The sequence below is a fragment of the Pholcus phalangioides genome, unplaced genomic scaffold, assembly GCF_987345545.1.
Source record: "Pholcus phalangioides strain wild (caught in Gottingen) unplaced genomic scaffold, Ppha-v1.0 ptg000004l_1, whole genome shotgun sequence".
In the NCBI taxonomy this organism is placed as follows: domain Eukaryota; kingdom Metazoa; phylum Arthropoda; class Arachnida; order Araneae; family Pholcidae; genus Pholcus; species Pholcus phalangioides.
The window spans coordinates 25,940,649-25,958,486 of record NW_028301597.1 but is presented as its reverse complement, the minus strand read 5'-3'; the positions used below and the strand labels follow the sequence as shown (position 1 = coordinate 25,958,486).

At 42.2% G+C, this 17,838-nt stretch overlaps 2 protein-coding genes and 1 non-coding gene across 4 annotated transcripts in view; 1 reads left to right on the top strand and 2 right to left on the bottom strand.

Annotated features, from left to right (window-relative positions):
- The window catches only part of LOC149086994 (limbic system-associated membrane protein-like), a 45,164-nt gene that overhangs the window by 6,192 nt on the left and 21,134 nt on the right, over positions 1–17,838 (bottom strand). For both annotated transcript variants that reach the window (XM_089231209.1, XM_089231208.1), the window contains exons 2-6: positions 16,079–16,246; positions 14,746–14,949; positions 13,263–13,384; positions 10,235–10,385; positions 8,373–8,660 (exon numbers count right to left, since the gene is read on the bottom strand). In XM_089231209.1, coding sequence (XP_089087335.1) covers positions 8,373–8,660; positions 10,235–10,385; positions 13,263–13,384; positions 14,746–14,949; positions 16,079–16,246 — 933 coding nt within the window. The remainder of the gene's footprint in view (positions 1–8,372; positions 8,661–10,234; positions 10,386–13,262; positions 13,385–14,745; positions 14,950–16,078; positions 16,247–17,838) is intronic.
- LOC149086996 (peptide methionine sulfoxide reductase-like) lies at positions 3,265–8,364 on the top strand. Its single transcript, XM_089231210.1, has 3 exons — positions 3,265–3,656; positions 6,055–6,306; positions 7,989–8,364. The coding sequence occupies exons 1-3, from the start codon at positions 3,520–3,522 to the stop codon at positions 8,308–8,310; spliced, it is 711 nt and encodes a 236-aa protein (XP_089087336.1). The 5' UTR covers positions 3,265–3,519; the 3' UTR covers positions 8,311–8,364.
- On the bottom strand, positions 11,551–11,621 carry TRNAQ-CUG (transfer RNA glutamine (anticodon CUG)). Its single transcript has one exon. It is a non-coding gene; the product is annotated as a tRNA-Gln (tRNA).

Here is a 17,838-nt window from a genome sequence, read left to right as displayed (position 1 = left end):
ATTTTTAGTGAAGTTTAGGACTTTACCTCGTGGGGGGGGGGGGGGTCTTCAATGCATGATCCCTCGAAGTTTTTTTTTTTGCTGTGGCTCATTGACCATTTCGAGAAAATATACATTTAACAGTGACAGACGGTTGAAAAAAATTATTCGATCAAGTCCGCATCAGAGGTTATACAGGGTGTCCTGAAAGTGCTAATGCGGCCTTTATTTCACCAACCGTCCGTCTTAGAGGTATGATTCCAATTTAAAGAATGTTTAAAAGGCGTTACAGTGTGTCACAAAATAAGGAGTCTAAATTTTTATACCGTCTCTCTGTCCTCTAACTTCCAATTAGGAAGTTGCCCTGTATGAGGCCAACAGAAATTTCTACCCGCAATATTCAATGAGATAATTGAATTCAAGAAAAAAAAAAAATCGGAGGGAAGTTCTGAAAGAACAGCAAAAAATAACGCTCTTTTCTCTCATTTACTCTATTTACTAACTTTTCTCCGATTTATGAATTCTCTCAACGAATATTGCACTTAGTAGCGAGGAATTTTTTTTTGTTGGCCTCAGGAGAGACGAAGCAACAACTTTCTAATCAAAAGTTACGGGACGGGGGACCGTATAAAAACTTAGGTGTTTTTATTTTGTGATACACTGTACTTTCACTCTCAGAACGGGTTCAGGGTAATTTCTGAACACATTTGGATCATTTTTTAAATTGAAACTATCCTCTACGACGGACGGTTGATGAGATAAAGGCCGCATGAGCACTTACAGGACACCCTGTACATCATTATTATCATATGAGAGTTATTGGAGAATTCTGAAATGTTTCAAACTCATACGCCGTGTGGACCTAGGGCACAGATACAACAACCATAAATTTGGGGCCTCTAATTTCATTTATTTCAGGAGGACATACAAAATGACATGTAGAATTGTGGTGATTTTACAGGAATACTGAAAAAAAAAAACCATTTTATTGAAAGAAATTATTTCAAGAATTATTAAAATAAATTTTTTCAGAATTAATGAAATTTTTTTTCCTTCAGAATTAATCAAAAAAGTTTTTTTAGAATTAGTGAAAGAATTAATCTCAGAGTTATTGAAAAAAAAGTTAACGAAAATAAAAGTTTCATAGTAACTTCCAAAAAAATTCTGTAATTACTGAGGAAATTTCATCACTAAAGAAATAATTTAAGAATTACTCGAAGAAATAATTCTAGAATATAAATAAAAAATATTTCATAATTGATTGGTTGGAAAATTAATTCTAGAATAATTGAAAGAAATGAATTCAGAATTAGAGAAATAAATAAGTAATCATTTTTCGTGAATTGGTGAAAGAAATAATTTTAGAAATATATATATATACAGTCGAATCCCGTTATAACGAACTACAAGAGACCGGAGAATTCACTTATCTGGGGATTAGAAAAGTTTTCACTAAAACGAGATTTTTTCGCTATAACGGTATTCGTTAAAACGGAAATCGACTGTATATATAACGAAAACTATTTTTTAACGAAATGAAAAGAAAAATTGTATTTGTGAATGTGAATCAGAAAATTCGTTACAAAAAAATTGCCTCAGGAGTAAAGAAATTCATATTTAAAGAAATTAATAAATTTCATAATTCATGAGAATTCATGTTTGATGAAAGAAATGAAATACTTAGAAATAAGTGTTCAATAATTTAGGCAATTCCCCCCCCCCCCCCCCCCACCATGTATAACTCTGGGCCCGTTAGCTTAAGTGCCAGCCGCTTTGGTGGTCGAATGATCTTAGTGACGCACATCGCATCGTGCTAGATGGCAGCACTATTACAAGAATTGTGTGGAAACGAAATTCACGTTATACTCAACGTCGGAAGAAGAGCACCCTGGAGTTTACAACCCCCCCCCCCCCCCCCCCGCGCTACCTACTCTTCGGAAAGAAATTTTTCTTTCTAAAATTTTAAATTGATTTATTTATTTCGTATCTGAACCTGTGAAAGGCCAAAAGGCTCTGATTTCACTAGGGGCACAAAGAATTATCATTATTCAAAAAAAAGTTTAACTTTCTCTTAACAGTCAATTTTTTCCATGAAACCACTGTAACAAGTTCGATAGCCATGGCCCCACAAGGGTGGGGCTGACAGGGCCCGGCTCTGGGGTCGGGACAATTACCATCATTTTTTACGCCAAAAATCCTAGCCCAGGGGGCCTTTCTCCAGGATGTGGGGAGCCATGTACGATAGGCTTTCGAGTGGATGACTTCGTCTCTTTTGTTTTTCTTTCAACTAATTTTTCAGTTTCAGACGAAAATATTACGTCATCGTTATTCTAGAGCACAGTTTAACAATCTGTTTATTCCATCGTCCTTTCCTTTAAAATATTTTGGTTCACATCGCCCCACAATTCAAGCTAATCCATAGGATCTTATACTAAACCCATAGTTTCTACCTCCTCCAAAGACCATTCCATCGCCCCCCCCCCAGTGGGCGATATTGTCCACTTTGGGAAACACTATTCTAGAGCATGCCATCGTCTTCAGATTATTATAAAACATCTATTGATGAATAAATATGGTCATTAAAGTACGCTAAAACATTCAGTAGATGACATTTTTTATTGCTGATCCCTATGCCAGAACCACAGGAAAAGGGCCCTGATCCACGGGCCCCTCCCATCCTTGTTCAGGGCCCCCTAGGCTGGGATCTCCAGCGGGCCCCCGAACCAGACTTCCACGGGCCCCGTTATGATGAATTTTTATAGCGTGAAAAAACAAAAATGATGAGAGCTGCAGTTCTGTCAGCCTCACCTTTTTGAGGGGCCATGTCCTGATCATAACCCTTCTTTCCGAAGCTTGCACAGTAACCGATCCGATTAATCGATTATACGGACCAGCCCCCCTAATCACTTTTATTATTATTTTTTTATGATGAGTTTAAATGTACAGCAAAGAACATGATGAACTTATTTTTGATGGTTCATAAAATATTCAATCAAAAAAATATTTTAATAGCTTCAAACTTCCAAGAAAACGACAAAAACATCTTCTAAAAAAGGGTGGGGGGGGGGGGGAGAACCACGGGTAGCATTCGGAAAAATTAATTGGCCAGTTGACTGGTTAAGACGGCCCTAGCCTCGCAATTATTCTCGCACCGGGTTCCGCGAATGGTACAGGCTGCCCTGACTTGATGTACAGTAAACACCGTGTTGTAATCATACAACTAGGTTAGAGAGGAGAAGAAAAAGAAGACCATTGAAGAGAGCTGTCGGAAGCTGTTCGAGCCAATTTCGCAAAAGATTGACAACGAGAACAAACGGAATCGAAAAGAAGTTGGACGCCAGCAAAAGACTGGTTTCCTCCTGCTGGGGTCGAGTTGGAATCGCAGCAGTTGGTCGTACAAACCGTGGTGATGAGGAAGGCACTCATCACATCGCACACTTTCAAAACGCATCAGTCCGTATAAAAACACACAATTCCTCCTGATCTAGCATATTTTCCCCCCATTGTTTTCGTTCCGAATATTCTAAAGGCAGAGGAAAAATGCCCCCGAAGAAAGCCATTTTCGGTATGGGGTGCTTCTGGAGACCCGAAGCGATTTTTGGGTGCGTATCCGGAGTCCTGGCTACTCGGGTCGGGTTCTGTGGAGGAAATGACCCGGATCCGTCCTACTTACGATTGTGAGTATTCTTCTGTTCAATGCCTAAATTATCTGTTATAATCATTATTAGTATCATATTTAAAAAAAGAAACGCTATAAATTGTGACGGAAATCTGCCATTTTTATAGAATAAGTTGCATTTTATAATTGAAAATATGGGAATAAGTTACTTCACAATCTATGAACCGTAAATCCCCTTTTTTGCGGACACGAGTAGGACAAAAAAAAAGGAAAAGGGAAAGAAAGGTCCGTAAAAAGAAGAGGGGTGACCATAAAAGTGTTTTTTTTTATTGAACCTTTCAAAAAACCATTATTATTTTTCCGTGAATGTTGACCATATCTGCGGGTTGACCCTCAACAGGGGGTTTCAAAAAATACACCAAACCTTCACATCTATGAATGTGTTTCAGAGAGACAGAGAGAGATTTTTCCTATAAGAATTCACAATTAACGAAGGAAATAATTTTTTAAATCTGAATTATTGAGTAATTACCTTATTAAAGAGGGAATTTCCGAGCCAATGAAAGAGAGATAATTTCAGAACTAATGTGAAAAAGACTTAACTTTGGAATTAATGAAAAAAAAATAATTTTGGAATTAATGAAAAAGAATTTCAGAACTGATGAAAGAAAAACAAATTTTTAGAATTAATGAAAGAAAAACAAATTTTTAGAATTAATGAAAGAAAAACTGGAATTAATGAAAGGAAAAACTTTGGAATTAATGAAAAATAATTTCAGAAATAATAAAAGAGAGAGAATGCAAGAACTAATGAAAGAGAGAGAATTTCAGAACTAATAAAAATGAAAGAGAGAGAAATTTCAGAACTAATGAAAGAAAAATCTTTATAATTAATGGAAAAGAATTTCATAACTAATAAAAGAGAAAGAATGTCAGAACTAATGAAAGGGAGAGAATTTCAAAACTAATGAAAGATAGAATTTCAGAACTAATAAAAGAGGGAATTTCAGAAATAATGGAAAAAAAATTAATGGACTTCTACAAAAACTAACGAAATGATCAAAACCGATGGAAGAGAAAATTCCAGAAAAAAAAGGAAAAATTCAGACTAATTAAGATGAATGTGTTCAATTACTTGAGGGGAGGCTGTTCGACTCATGACCCTGAACCCGGATTTTTTTTGGCCTACCCGTATTAAAACACACCATTGGCCATGTACAGGAGCACGAGTGTTCAAAACGATATGATAAGTTCCGAGGTGGACGATTATGTTGGCATCACTGTCAATATGAACTTGCCAAAGCAGGCAGAATATGCCTTACTGATTTCAGTGGCGTAGGATGTCCCCATTTCAGACACGGCAGGCGGATGTGCTAGGGGATGTGGGGAATGATTCAGTTCTGTGTGAAGATCGTACGTCCCGTATTTTACGGGACAAAACCATTATTTTCCTGAAGTATGTTACATTTGAAAGACCTATATATATCAATGAAAACGGTTTTTTTTTGCAATGACTCGTTATTCTACAACACATACATGTTCAGCCCATGACCAGTGGGCCAAATGGGACCATAGGAATCATTTAATATGGCCTGTGACCTTCAACTTTATTTTGAAAAAAAAAAATTTGAACTAAATAGCGCATGTATACAGGTCACTTAAGTGACCCGCGGTGCAGTGTCTTATCATTCAACTGACGCACATTAATGACCACTGGGGAATGCCGCATCATTTAACTGACTTACAATATTATGACCTTACACATTAATGACCCGCGGCACATTTCCAAAAAGTGTGATCAGCGGCCCATTTGCATATATCGCTTAAGTGAGCCACGGCATATTTCTAGAGCACTTGAATCGCTGCCCGCGATTCAGTTCCTCATCACTTAAGGGACCCGTGACACATTTCCAGAGTACTTGTGCTACTCGCGCAAATGCGGATTTAACCGCAGGAGTAGCGGGTGAAAGCCCTAAGCCTCGAACTCTGAAGGACCTCGAAAATCCAACTTTTTCTGTAATTTGAGGGACCAAAATTTTCTTCCCTGGCAGAGCCGTTTTAAGAGCATCATGTGTTCCGGAACCATGTGAGACTTTTCTGAGCCCTACCTAGGTGGCAAATTCTTGAAAAATTCAACTACTTATTTTTCTGAGCCCCCCCCCCCCTCTTTTGTGGACCCCGGGCCGTGCCTGGGTGGGCCCATGCATTAAGACGGTACTGCTCCCGGGGCCTCAACCAACCTTAATCCGCTTTTGAACCAGCGACACATTTCAAGACCGCTTGAGTGGCCCGCGACGCGTTTTCAAACCAATAAAGTGGCCCGCACTCTACTAAAAGTTGAGCATCCTTGTTATACAACGAAAAAAACATTTCATTGTTTTCCATGTCTGAGATCGATTTGCGAACCTCACAATTTGTTGTTGTTATTGTTGTAGTAGTTATTATTATTATTATAGAGGTGACCATACAGAAGCCGTTGAAATAACATTCGATACCGAAGAAACGGATTACGAGTCCCTGCTGGTCATTTTCTGGGAGAACCATGACCCGACTTTGAAAAATCGACGACAGTACATGTCCGCCATCTTCTACCAGGACATGCGGCAGAAAGAAATCGCCGAGAGGAGTAGGAATGGTATCTTGGCGAAATTCAAGTCACCGGTACTGACCGAAATCCTACCGATGAGGACTTTCTACGAAGCTGAAACGTGAGTAATAGGAAAGTTAAGTTAGTATATAAACGCCAGAGTATATACAGGTAACACCTACCGAAACGGATTTACGGAAAATTCACCGATAAGAAACAAACTTCCCGCCAGGTTCGCTACGCGTACACACACATTCCAATATGTACCAATTCGTTAGAAGTTCATCAGAAGAATATGGAAGAGATGCATGTGCGGTTCAGTAGTAGTAGCTCAAGAATAACTGTGTGTGAGTGGATTTATATGAACCATCTCGGAAGCCCCAACGACCCAAATTTGAGTCGTGACTCATAGGTTAAGAACCCCGGATCTAGCCAGCAACTCCTAGAGATAGAAGGCCTCAGCTTGTGACGTCAGTAAGCAGTCCATTTTCCCTCAGAATATTCAGGGAAAAAAAATTCCCTGCTCGTGCCAGTATCATCGTTGTGAGGAAAAGAAATGATCGGGTTCAGAATTGGTGATTTCTATGCCCCACATCCAATCACTATGCGGTATTTGTGAGCCAATCAGGAAGATTCTACGCCAAAATAAGAGGAAACGAAATAGGATGCTGTGTTTCAAAATGTGGCAAACTTGCTAGGTAGTCTGAATGACGTTTATGGCAAACTGTGCAGAGGCCTTCCATCTCTAGGAGGTGCTGATCTAGCACCTATGCGTTTCATTTCCATCCCATGAACAAAAGAATGTGTCTTTACATGTGTGCTCTATCCCCTCTTTGGCCCATCCTTTTTCTGAAACACCCTTTAGAATAAATAGGCTACATTTAAAATTCGAGAACGATGTGGAATAGGATACGGAAAGACTTTTTCTGCAGTCGTGGATTTGCACATAACAGTACAATTATCGAAACATTGCATCTCACTCATAGTTAGAAAAATTGGTGTCAGATGGCAGCACTACACACAACAAGCATAACACAGCAACAAATTTCACGTTAGGTTCACAACGTTGTACACGCGCATTCCACCATGTACCAATTCAAGATTCATTGAAAGACTGGTTATTTGTGGAGATGAAGATTATAAGGAAGAAGATTCACCTCTGCCCCTCACGGGGACTCGAACCCCAGTCTCTCGCTTGCCTTATGGAAGCAGATAGAACATTTCAACCCTTGAAGTGTATATATATATGTTGAAAGGCTCCATACACATGGACGGCGGCAGCAATCAACTAATAGATCGTGAATGACGTAGGCGTCCCCAAAGGCCCGCGGGGGAGTGAGACCACGTAATGAATGTGTCCCCATGGGGGGCAGTGATGAATTTTCTTCCTTGTGATCTTCATCTCCCCAAATAACCAGTCTTTCAATGAATCTTGTATTAACAAGTGGAGAGGACATTTCTATATGCATGTACCAATTCGTTAGAAATTCCGCAGAGAATGTTGGCGACGTTCACGTCTGGTTTAATAGTAGTAGTAGTTGTTGATTTGGCAAAAATACTTTGAATGTAGCACGCCAGTGTCACTAAATGACCTGGAAATTTTTATTGATAGGTCAACTTTACTAATCATACAAAGCGTTTGTCATATACATAAAGATGCAATTTGCTACCATTTTACCTCCGAGGAGTTGCCTGTGTCAGAATATTAACCTCCTAAGCGACAATTAGAATTTCCTAAATCCTCCTCCAAAGTGCCATATCTTTTATTGGGTAAATTCGAATTACGCACTTTTTTTTTTGCAGGTATCACCAGAAGTACATACTCCGAACGTACCATACGAAGCTGTTCAAAAGCCTTAGACTCGATGGCGAAGAATCGGTGACCTCCACCAAAGCCGCCAAGTTAAATGGCTATCTTAGTTCATGTGGGCCATCTGAAAGTTTCCAGGAAGATTTGTACTCTGGAAAGCTGCAGCTGAGCGAACGGGATGCCGATTACGTCAGAGAATGGATCGCGTCCGGTCAGAAACCGTCGGGTGTCCTACCGACTATCTACACCGGCCTGAACATGATGTATTATTACGTCCGATCTTTCTTCAGAAATTCGAACGAACGACAGAATTGAACGAAAATAATTATCTCGGGGGTCATAATAATAATTATTATTATTTGTTGTATCATTATTACCTGATACCTGAGCGGTCTTGAAGGTGGAGTTGATGGAATTGTTGGCGAAGCAGGCGTAGCTTCCGAAGTGCTCTTGAGTGACTCTCCTTATCCTGAGGACGAGTTCTTCGTGGGTGCTGTTCGATAGTCGCTCGAAGCTGACGTGGCTGTCCTCTACTAGCACAGAACTCGGTGTCCGCGTCCAGTACAGCGTCGGAGAGGGCTCAGCCGTCGCGACGCAGCGGAATTCGGCCGATGATCCAAGACCGGCGTGCATCCAGGTCGGTATGACTGTGACTTGCGGTGCGTCTACATAAAATAAGACATGTTATCCGGTGTATTACAGTAACATACAAGGTGTCTTGAAATGAGAGGTGTTTTATTTTCTACGTTATATCTAGTAGCATAAAGGCTGGTCGTCCACTGGAAGCGAATCGAAGCGATAAACAAATCACGCTCAGTTCTCTGTATTCGTAAGACTGGAGACACCGCGAGACACTCAGGCAATATTCGTAAGACTGACAATAACACACAATCTCGCAATCTTTCTTTGCACAACAGGAAAACGTCGGCCACTAGAAATGATCTTCAGCGAGTGACTTCCGGTGATTGTGTCCGGTGGTCTCCTCCTCCTAACCAGATCATGGCCCACCGCTCTGTCTCAATGAAGAGATATAAGCAGGTGGTCGAAATGCGGCAGGCGACCGGAAAACTAGCCGAATCAGGATTTTACGCGTCTTGCCGTTTCTGCGCAATTGTTACAGGGGGGCGACCATGAGGTACGGGAGTGCATAATAGCGACTAGTGACGAAAACAATTGTATTGTTTTGTTCTACACATCGCATGTTCGAGAGAGGCATTACATTTCTCGTCGCACTCGACGAGGTGATTCAAATAACGGTGTTTGTTTTCACCTCGAAGTGGGGATTTCGCTGTCTGCTGATTGGTCCATTTCTCCCCTTTCTTTCTCTCCCTCTTCTGCGAAGGCATCATCATCATCATCATCACACCATTTCAGAACCCCACCGGCTATTTTCTCTATCCTCCTTCTCTTTTACTATGCTATCTCTTCCTCTCCCCTATGCATTTTTTTCTTTCTAGTCGAAATTCTGTTACATTCTACCTTTTCGCTCTACTATAACCACAGCCTGAGTTACTTTGAGTGGACTACGTGAGATATCCCCTAGTCGTTTGACTCAATGTCAGCTGTTGTCACCCGCGTTGCTTGCCACGCGTTGTCTCTTTCAGTGGACGACCAGCCTAATTGTGGGACAGGCTACAAAATTTATATTAGGAAGCTATTCAGATGTGTAAAAAAAAATTTACATACAGATGGCGCTGTGCAACGGCGTATGATTATGACGATGAATAAAAATCGCATCACAATATTCTAGAAATTTCTTGCCTCAAGCCATGGCCACACTTGTGTCAAGGCTGGCCAATAGTCGTTCACAAATATTTGATTCCAATATTTACCTTCCCTAATGCAAAGAAGCAGCAGTGGCATAGGCTAGCTACACGCTGCCTCAGCTTGGCTGAATATATTCCTTGGCGAATATTTGCCAAGAAAAAAAAAATGTAGTAGGCATAGAACATCCCCTTTCCCGGGATGTTGTTGAGATGGTCCTGGGTAGTGGTCCTCAGAATATTCCCTTTTTTCTGGAGTACGTAGTGTTTTAAAGAGGGTCTCGCATACACGTGATTCATCGAAGCGCCCTCTTGCGCTTCACCACTTGCGTTTCGAGTGAGGAAGTAGGATGATTTGTGCCTTTCCGAATTGTGTTTCCATCATCTCCCTAGCATCTGTACATGAATTTCGAAACACCCTGCATACCCCACGCATGCCAAATTACAATTACTTACTAAATAAGAATTGTACGTACAAAGCACAGTGATTCTTACGGTGGCAGAGCTGCTTTCACCGACGTCGTTGTCCGCTGTGCACTGGTAAATGCCAGAGTGCTGAATGTCCGCTGAAGATATGGAAAAGACGTTCCCCTGCTTCTCTCTTATTCGACCTGGTAAATATCCATCCTGTATGTTGAAGAAACCCGGGAAAGAAAAAAACGCATTATATAAATTATTTTCAAAGCTTCAACCATTTTAAACCAAGTAGAATCCAGTCACTCACGTTGAAAAGACGTGAAGAATCGCATTAGTTAGGCCCAACTGTGATTAAATATTTTTGGATAATCTATTAGAAATATAACGAAACCTCGATATAACGATACTCTGTGAACTGTGAAGAAGAAATATTGATGTAGAGGGGTTATCGTTACATCGAGAGCTAGCATTATCATCAGGTGCCACCAAATTTATGCTGTTGTTGGCGTCTTTTCTAAATTGGCGTTGTCAGTACCGCGATGGAATGTATTGGTTAGTATACAGGGTGTAACTAAGCTGATGAAGCGCGATAGCCCAGGTCGATAAGACACTCGCCTAAGGTACTAAGGATGTTTAGAGGTGTCGCGCGATTTCGATATCCGGTTCATCCTTGTCAGAAAACTTTCCTGACACAGGGGTGCAACAGAAACGGTGACATGACCGTAGAAAATGATTGCTACCGCAGCGACGAGTTAGCGCACCAACAGAAAAAAGGCTGCCTTTCGGAACCGACAATAAATTGTAGGTCCCTGTCTAATTAGTTCCCGTGTACAAAAAAAGGACGGTGATGTGACAAAAATAATCAAACTAAACTGATGGTCAGAAATGTAAGGGGGTGATGAAACTCGCCAAAACAAATAATGTTCACCGTGCAATGTGGGGTGGGAAGGCTAGCTGTGTGAGAGGGTGCTTTCTTTAGAGTGCATGAAATGTCGCCTTTCGCCGAACCCGTTATTCATCAGCGTGAGATGCAGCAATATTCGAATGATAGGCCATAATTCAAGAAGGCCGATACGCACTTTATTTACAAGGCTGTAAACGTAAGAAGCAGTAAAACTTTATCTCAGAAGCGATTTCCAGACAGGGCGGTGCTGGAGATACTTTTTTTTTCAAACCGAGTACAACTCAGGTCTATCACCATCTAGGTGCGATTTACTACCTAGTTGGGTATATCGGTGTGTGTGTACCTAACAGTCTTGAGTGCGTATGCAATGTTGTTTGATTTTTCAGTGTCGCCATCTATATTTCAGAAGTGAAGTGAGTGACGTGTATAGATTGAATTACAATTGTATTGTTTGTAGAAAAAAATAAACGTAGGCCCCACCGAGATTCGAACTCGGATTACTAGATTCAGAGTCCAGTGTGCTACCCTTACACCATGGAGCCACTGCTGGAGATATGTATGTATCTCTAGTATCTCTAGGAGGTAATGGCGGTACCCGATCGGAGAATATATCAACGCATGCACAGGCAACTAGTGGATATGGACTCGATCCTCGCCCAAAGATAGACACAGGTCAAGCAAGGAGGGTGAGAACAGTAAACCGGATAGAGGCAATGCTTGATGCAGCGGACGACCAACCTGAACGAAGCACGCGAGCTCATGACCAAGGTGTCGACAACTGGTGGCAGATGGCAGCACTACACGTAACAAGCATTACAGAGAAACAAAAAACTTCACGTCAGGTTTCACTACACGTACACGCACATTCCCGCATATACCGATTCATTGGGGGTTCCGCGTGGGGGTGTGGGCGGGGTGCATGTGTGGTGTAGCAGTAGTAGGTAGGGCTCGGGGATCCATGATGTTCTTAAGTCAGCCACCTCGTTGGGCAATTTGCCTGTTGTGGCGTTGTATTTGTATTTGATATGACGGTACGGCGTGTGTTGCGCGAAGAAAGGATGTACCCCTACTACCCACAATGAGTGTATACCTTAAATGAAACTATTCGGGGCCGTTCAAGTATTACGTTATCATCGATGGGAAGGGGGGGGGGGGTTCCGATTTGCTGACTTTTGATGACAAGGTCGGAGGGGGGGGGGGTTTGGATAATGCTTACGTCATCAACCACCCTTTATGAAAATATGAGTTAGGATTCAGAGGGGCAGAGCTGATGACGAAATTTTGCTGACAAGGGGAGGGGGGGGGGAGTGGGTCAGCGTTTTGCTGGCAAGGGGGGGGGGGTTCAAAAATGACTAAAATTTGCTTACGTAATACTTGAACGGACCCTTCCTCAAAATGTGTTTACCTAATGCAATCACAGTTTGCATGCAGCATCTATCCTATTTACGGATCAGGCTACACGTTCACATGCAGCTGGTGGTCGCCCATTTGAGCATTTACTGTAAAGTTTTTGATAATAAAGATTATATTTGCCTTTATTGTTTGTCTTTACTGTGTTCCCCCCATTTTCATTGCAGAGTCGCCCACACGTGGCTCGTCGCTTGCTTTCCGACTCCACATTGTACGGTGAAAGTTGCTTGTTTTGGAGAGTTCTATCACCCCTTACAGTTCTGACCATCAGCTTACTTACACCCTGTATATGCCTTTATTCGCGGCCAAAAATTTGAATTGATTGGTTGATGAATAAAATTTATTGTTTCAGCCTATAAAGTACTTTACCGCGCAATACTTTCGTGTACCATACAGAAAGTAGCTTCACGGAAACTTTCACCGGACATATAGTGCAAAATACCGATTTTATTGAACACCCTCGGAAGAACAAAAACTGGTGAGGAATTGAAAAAATGTATTGAGGGTGATTTTGAGTGAAATATAAAATAAATATCATTGTAATAGTTTTGAAACATCCTAAAAACCTATCGTTATAGAGTGATTGATTTATCATAGTATAGGATATCGTTGTATCTATCGAGAGGAGCTTAACGTCAGACCATGCGCAATTCCAAAAAAAGATTTGAAGAAATGTCGTTGTAGAGGGATTTATCTTCCCATCGAGTATCGTTGTAGCGGGGTTTCACTGTATTATCACCGAAGAAAATGTTCTTGTGAATGAAATTTCTCACCACAGCTGTCCAAGTTACGGTCGGAGCCGGATATCCATCGGCGTTGCATCGCACGACAATACGATCTCCTTTCTTAACGACGACCGTGCCATCTGCTGGGTCGATCCTCACTTTCGGGGGAACTGAAAGACACCAATTAATTAAATGATTAATCGATAATCGATACGAGTGCCGTTGTATAAAGTTCGTTTATGACTAAACGTTCTCTTCTCTCGGTCGTCTAAACTTCGGAACAAGTTTGTTGGCGGAAACGTAATTCACTAACGACGAATTTCTTCACCCCAACATCAATTTAAATTTTATGTATGGTTTCCAGGTGGCCCGCTTTCGGGGCCGCAAAAAAAAAGTAAAAAATTACAGGTGCCTTACTACTAACTATAGCTGTTCCCTACTGACCATGAAATTTTTTTCCATGGTTTTGCTACCAACTGTACATAAAGACTTTCAACACGATACTTGCATTACACGGAAATTCAGTCATCTGCCGTTTTTCACTTCATAATAGGGGAGACAGATGGCAGCACCATTATAGCACGAAACACGCATAACGCTGACAACATATAAATACGTTATGGCCGTACATTTACTTCAATCATGCTGGTGTGCAGCGATTCGTCTGAAATTTCCCAGACGGATTTTTACGAGGAGCATGCGCGTTTAACTAGTAGTAGTGCAAAGAGACCCCAGGGGTTCTCAAACTGTGAACCGCCAACCTTTGTCAGGGGTGCCGGCGGCCAAACAAAGGTTTTTCGAAGAGATTCTTTGTTAAACTGCTCTGGGAAGCAAGCCGCGGACATGCGTTGATTAAGGGTAAGGGGCGCCGCGGGTGGGAAAAAGTTTGAGAAGTCCTTGGACTAACTCTTATAGTACTGGATCAGCATGGACATTCAGTTGTTATATTGGCGACATCTGTTAAAGACCGGGGGGGGGGGGAAATGAAACTTTTGACCAATGGCTTGACGAGTGCTGGATTGTTTACACCAGTATGTAACTTAACAACATTACAAAATCGTACATGCACCTCGTATACATTCCTTTGAGGAATTTCTAACGAATCGGCACATGCCGAAATGTGCGTGCTTTGAGTTTATGCGTGGCCCTAGCATATTTATTTTGTCAGAATCGTGCTCGTTCGTGCTCTTGCTGGTGCTGCCAAGATGATAAACGCTTGAATTTTTTCTTTTTTTTCAGTGTCATGTAAGTATTATGTTCAAGGTCTGTCCGCTCTTTGAGGAGAGACTTTCCCAAATGGTGGACCAACTCGCATCCACACCTACACAATTTGGAAAACTTGATTCTCCCTCCTTTAACTGGATCCTCACGATGAGAGTCCAGCACGATGACCGCACAGTGGCATTAGTAGGTTCAGCTATTTTCCCAGTAAACATCCAACCAAGAAAAAATGTGTCTCGTATTTATATTTGGGGAACCTGACAGCCCTAATCTCGCATGTAATGAAAAGCTTAAATTCTCCGACACTTACCCAGGACGTACAGGACGTGCACGACTTCAACCGGTGTCTTGGTGCGCAGCTGGCAAGTGTATTCCCCAGCATAGTAAGGGGACACTCTTTCGATCTGCAACGAGCTTCCGTTGATGAGACTGAACTTCTTGTCCTTTTCGACCCTGAGGTCTCCGGAAAATAAAATTCCAGTTTTTCCTTTTTTCCAGACCAGAACGTATTCATCTGAAATCCATGCACGAAAAGAACATGTTTTTTTTAAAGAAATCACTTTTTAAAGAAACATTCCTATACATTGTGTCTTTGGACATGGATTTGCTTAATGTGTGCGCCGTAGAGCAGTGTTTCTCAACCTTTTTTAGCCCAAGGGCGTCCCCCCTTGGACAATACTTTCTTCTCGTGGCCCCCTTGTCTTCTCCAGGGCTCTCAATCTTCATCCCAGAACGAGACCCTTTCACCTATTTAATTGAATTTCTACGAATTGAATTCAATTAAAACTGAATTCATAATGAACAAAAATTTTATAAACGAGATCGATCACTGGAACCCTGGGCCAGTCACGTATCCACAAAGGGGATGATCATCCGTACCGAGAGTCGAATTAAATGGGAAAAATAGGTCTGCGGGAAATGCGGAACGATCCAACGTGAACCTACAATCGGCCCGTCGCATCACATCCCCCTCCTGGGTCCGCGCTTACCCTTGTCTAGACTTCGGTGATGCATGGCTGTCTGAATATCAGAGGGTCCTCGGGCAAAGTGATGTTCTGGGGTCTCCATACTTGGCTGGAACTAACAGCTTGCATATTTACATACTTACTTTTAAAAATCTACCTACAGATCCAATGCCATCTCAACGCATGGGACCCAACTGGGCACGGCCCAGAGGCCTCACAAAAATGAGATCTGGTTGAAATTTACGAGAGCTTTCCTGGTAGGGCCTCAGAAAAATCGCTTGACCCGAGGAGGGTGGGGGAAGAATGATGCTGGCCCTGTACAGATCTCATCATGTAGGCGCTCTATGGATACGAGACCTCGGGAAATCCCCCCCCCCCCCATGGGTCCCGTAGGTCCATGGACTGGTTTTAAGGACAGCTCTGCTACATTTTGGGACTGGTAACATTTTCTGGTATCGTTATTTACTTGACAGCTCTATTCTTCACAGCCTCCGATGCCTCCCCCCCCCCCTTCACCACTTATCGTGACTCCCCTTTCATCTGATTTTCCCCCGTGGCTTCCCTCAGAACCGTAAGGAGGGCCACATGGCCTCAGATTGAGAACCACTGCCCTAGACCTATGGGGGATCGGTTTCCGCTCATCCGATCAGCTATTTCGCTTGAAAAGAATCCACTCACCCATATCTCCATCGACGACGCAAGGAAAAACGACGGTACTGCCGACTAGTACGGATATCCGGCTGGGACGGGACAAGATGGCCAATGGTAGTTCGATGTCCGATGACGAACTCGTGCTCTCCGGCCACTCGATCTGCGCTCTTATTTCCTGCGAGAAAACTACTGCACCTGTGTAATAGCCAATAAATGTTCGAATAATGTATCATAACTATTTACAATAAGCAAATACACAGTAAGTCACATTTATGTGACCACTTTCTACTACTAAACCACATATGCATCTCGTCCATATTCCTCTGCGGAAATTCTAACGAATTCGTACGTGTTGGAATGAGCGTGTCCGTGTTGTGAACCTAACGTTAGGCTTGTTTCTGTGTATTGCTTGTTATAGTGCTGCCATCTGCCACCTCTTTTTCGAACTATGAGTGAAGTGTAACAATTGAAGATTTTACCGTTGTAAGCCTGTTTCTTTCTGTGGAGAGAATTTTTAACGGGCAGATCGGCGCGCATTTTCGCGTCTCGAAGTCGGTAACGGCAGAAAACCAACTCAACCGACCACCACTGTAGCGACGGTGGGGTTCCAACACGGGTCCTCAACCACCTTCTACTACAGTGCAACCTCTCATAACAGAGACTAGCCGTTAGCGGACAACTCCTGTTAACAGATACTTTTTTTAAATTATGTCAACGGGTGTCAATAGTTTATTTTTGTTTACCTATTAACTGACACTCATCGTTTGCGGGCAAAGTTTTCGATCCCAAGGGTGCCCGTAATATATAGCGACATCAAGTGCTACGAAGATGTGCTTAGACATTAGAGTTGAGCAATTCGCAGTGTAAACGAACTAGGAGCTCTCTCTCTCTCGTGCCCATCCCCCGTCATCTCCAGGAATGTTCTGGATAAGAATTTCTTTTCAATAGCACTAGCTGAGAATGGCTTTTCATCAAATTTTCAACGATTTTTTGGCAGTACTTAAGCTGAAACGAGATGCGTTTACCATTATTTACATGATTACTACCCTCTTCCAGGATCGAGATCTTTTCTAATTATTGAAATGATTGTTTGAGTAAATAATAATGAATACAAAATTTCATGAGCATGGTTAATCTTCGGACCACTGGGCTAGAGTTCACCGTGAGCTTCTCACTTGTAGGGGGCTATCTCTCCATGCAGGGCCATTTTAATGTCATGGGGGTCTTCGGGCAAAGTGATGGCTTGACTACTTAGCTGACGGCCATGGGCCTTACATACTTGTTGCAAAGCCCCTAGGTCAGGATCTTTGGCGGGTTTCTAGATCAGATTTTTCGTGGGCCTCACAGTAGTGAATTTATAGTGTGAAAAAAAAAGAAGAGAAAGGAATCGTCCCGAGCCCCAAGCTCGAGCCCTGTCAGGCCCCACCTTTGTGGGGGTCATGCTGAAAGCAACAGCTACTTTCGAAATCCATAGAACTGAATCTTATCGTGTAGACCCGCCCCCCTTTCCCGTGACATGCTTGGGCTCATGCGTTAGGATGGTCCTGGTTCTTCGGGCAGTTCTGCTGGATTTTGGAAGTAGCTACACACTATCTATAACATATTTTACTTGAAAAAGATTAATATTTCTTCGCATCTAATTTTTTTGAGCCCCCGTTTAAACATGTATGGATCACCTTCTACTTTATTTTCCCCCAAGAACCCCCCCCCCCCCTTCAAGTGTATCCCAGAACCTCGCAACCCTGTTACATATACAAGGCACCATTCTTCAGCATATTCGAGGGAGT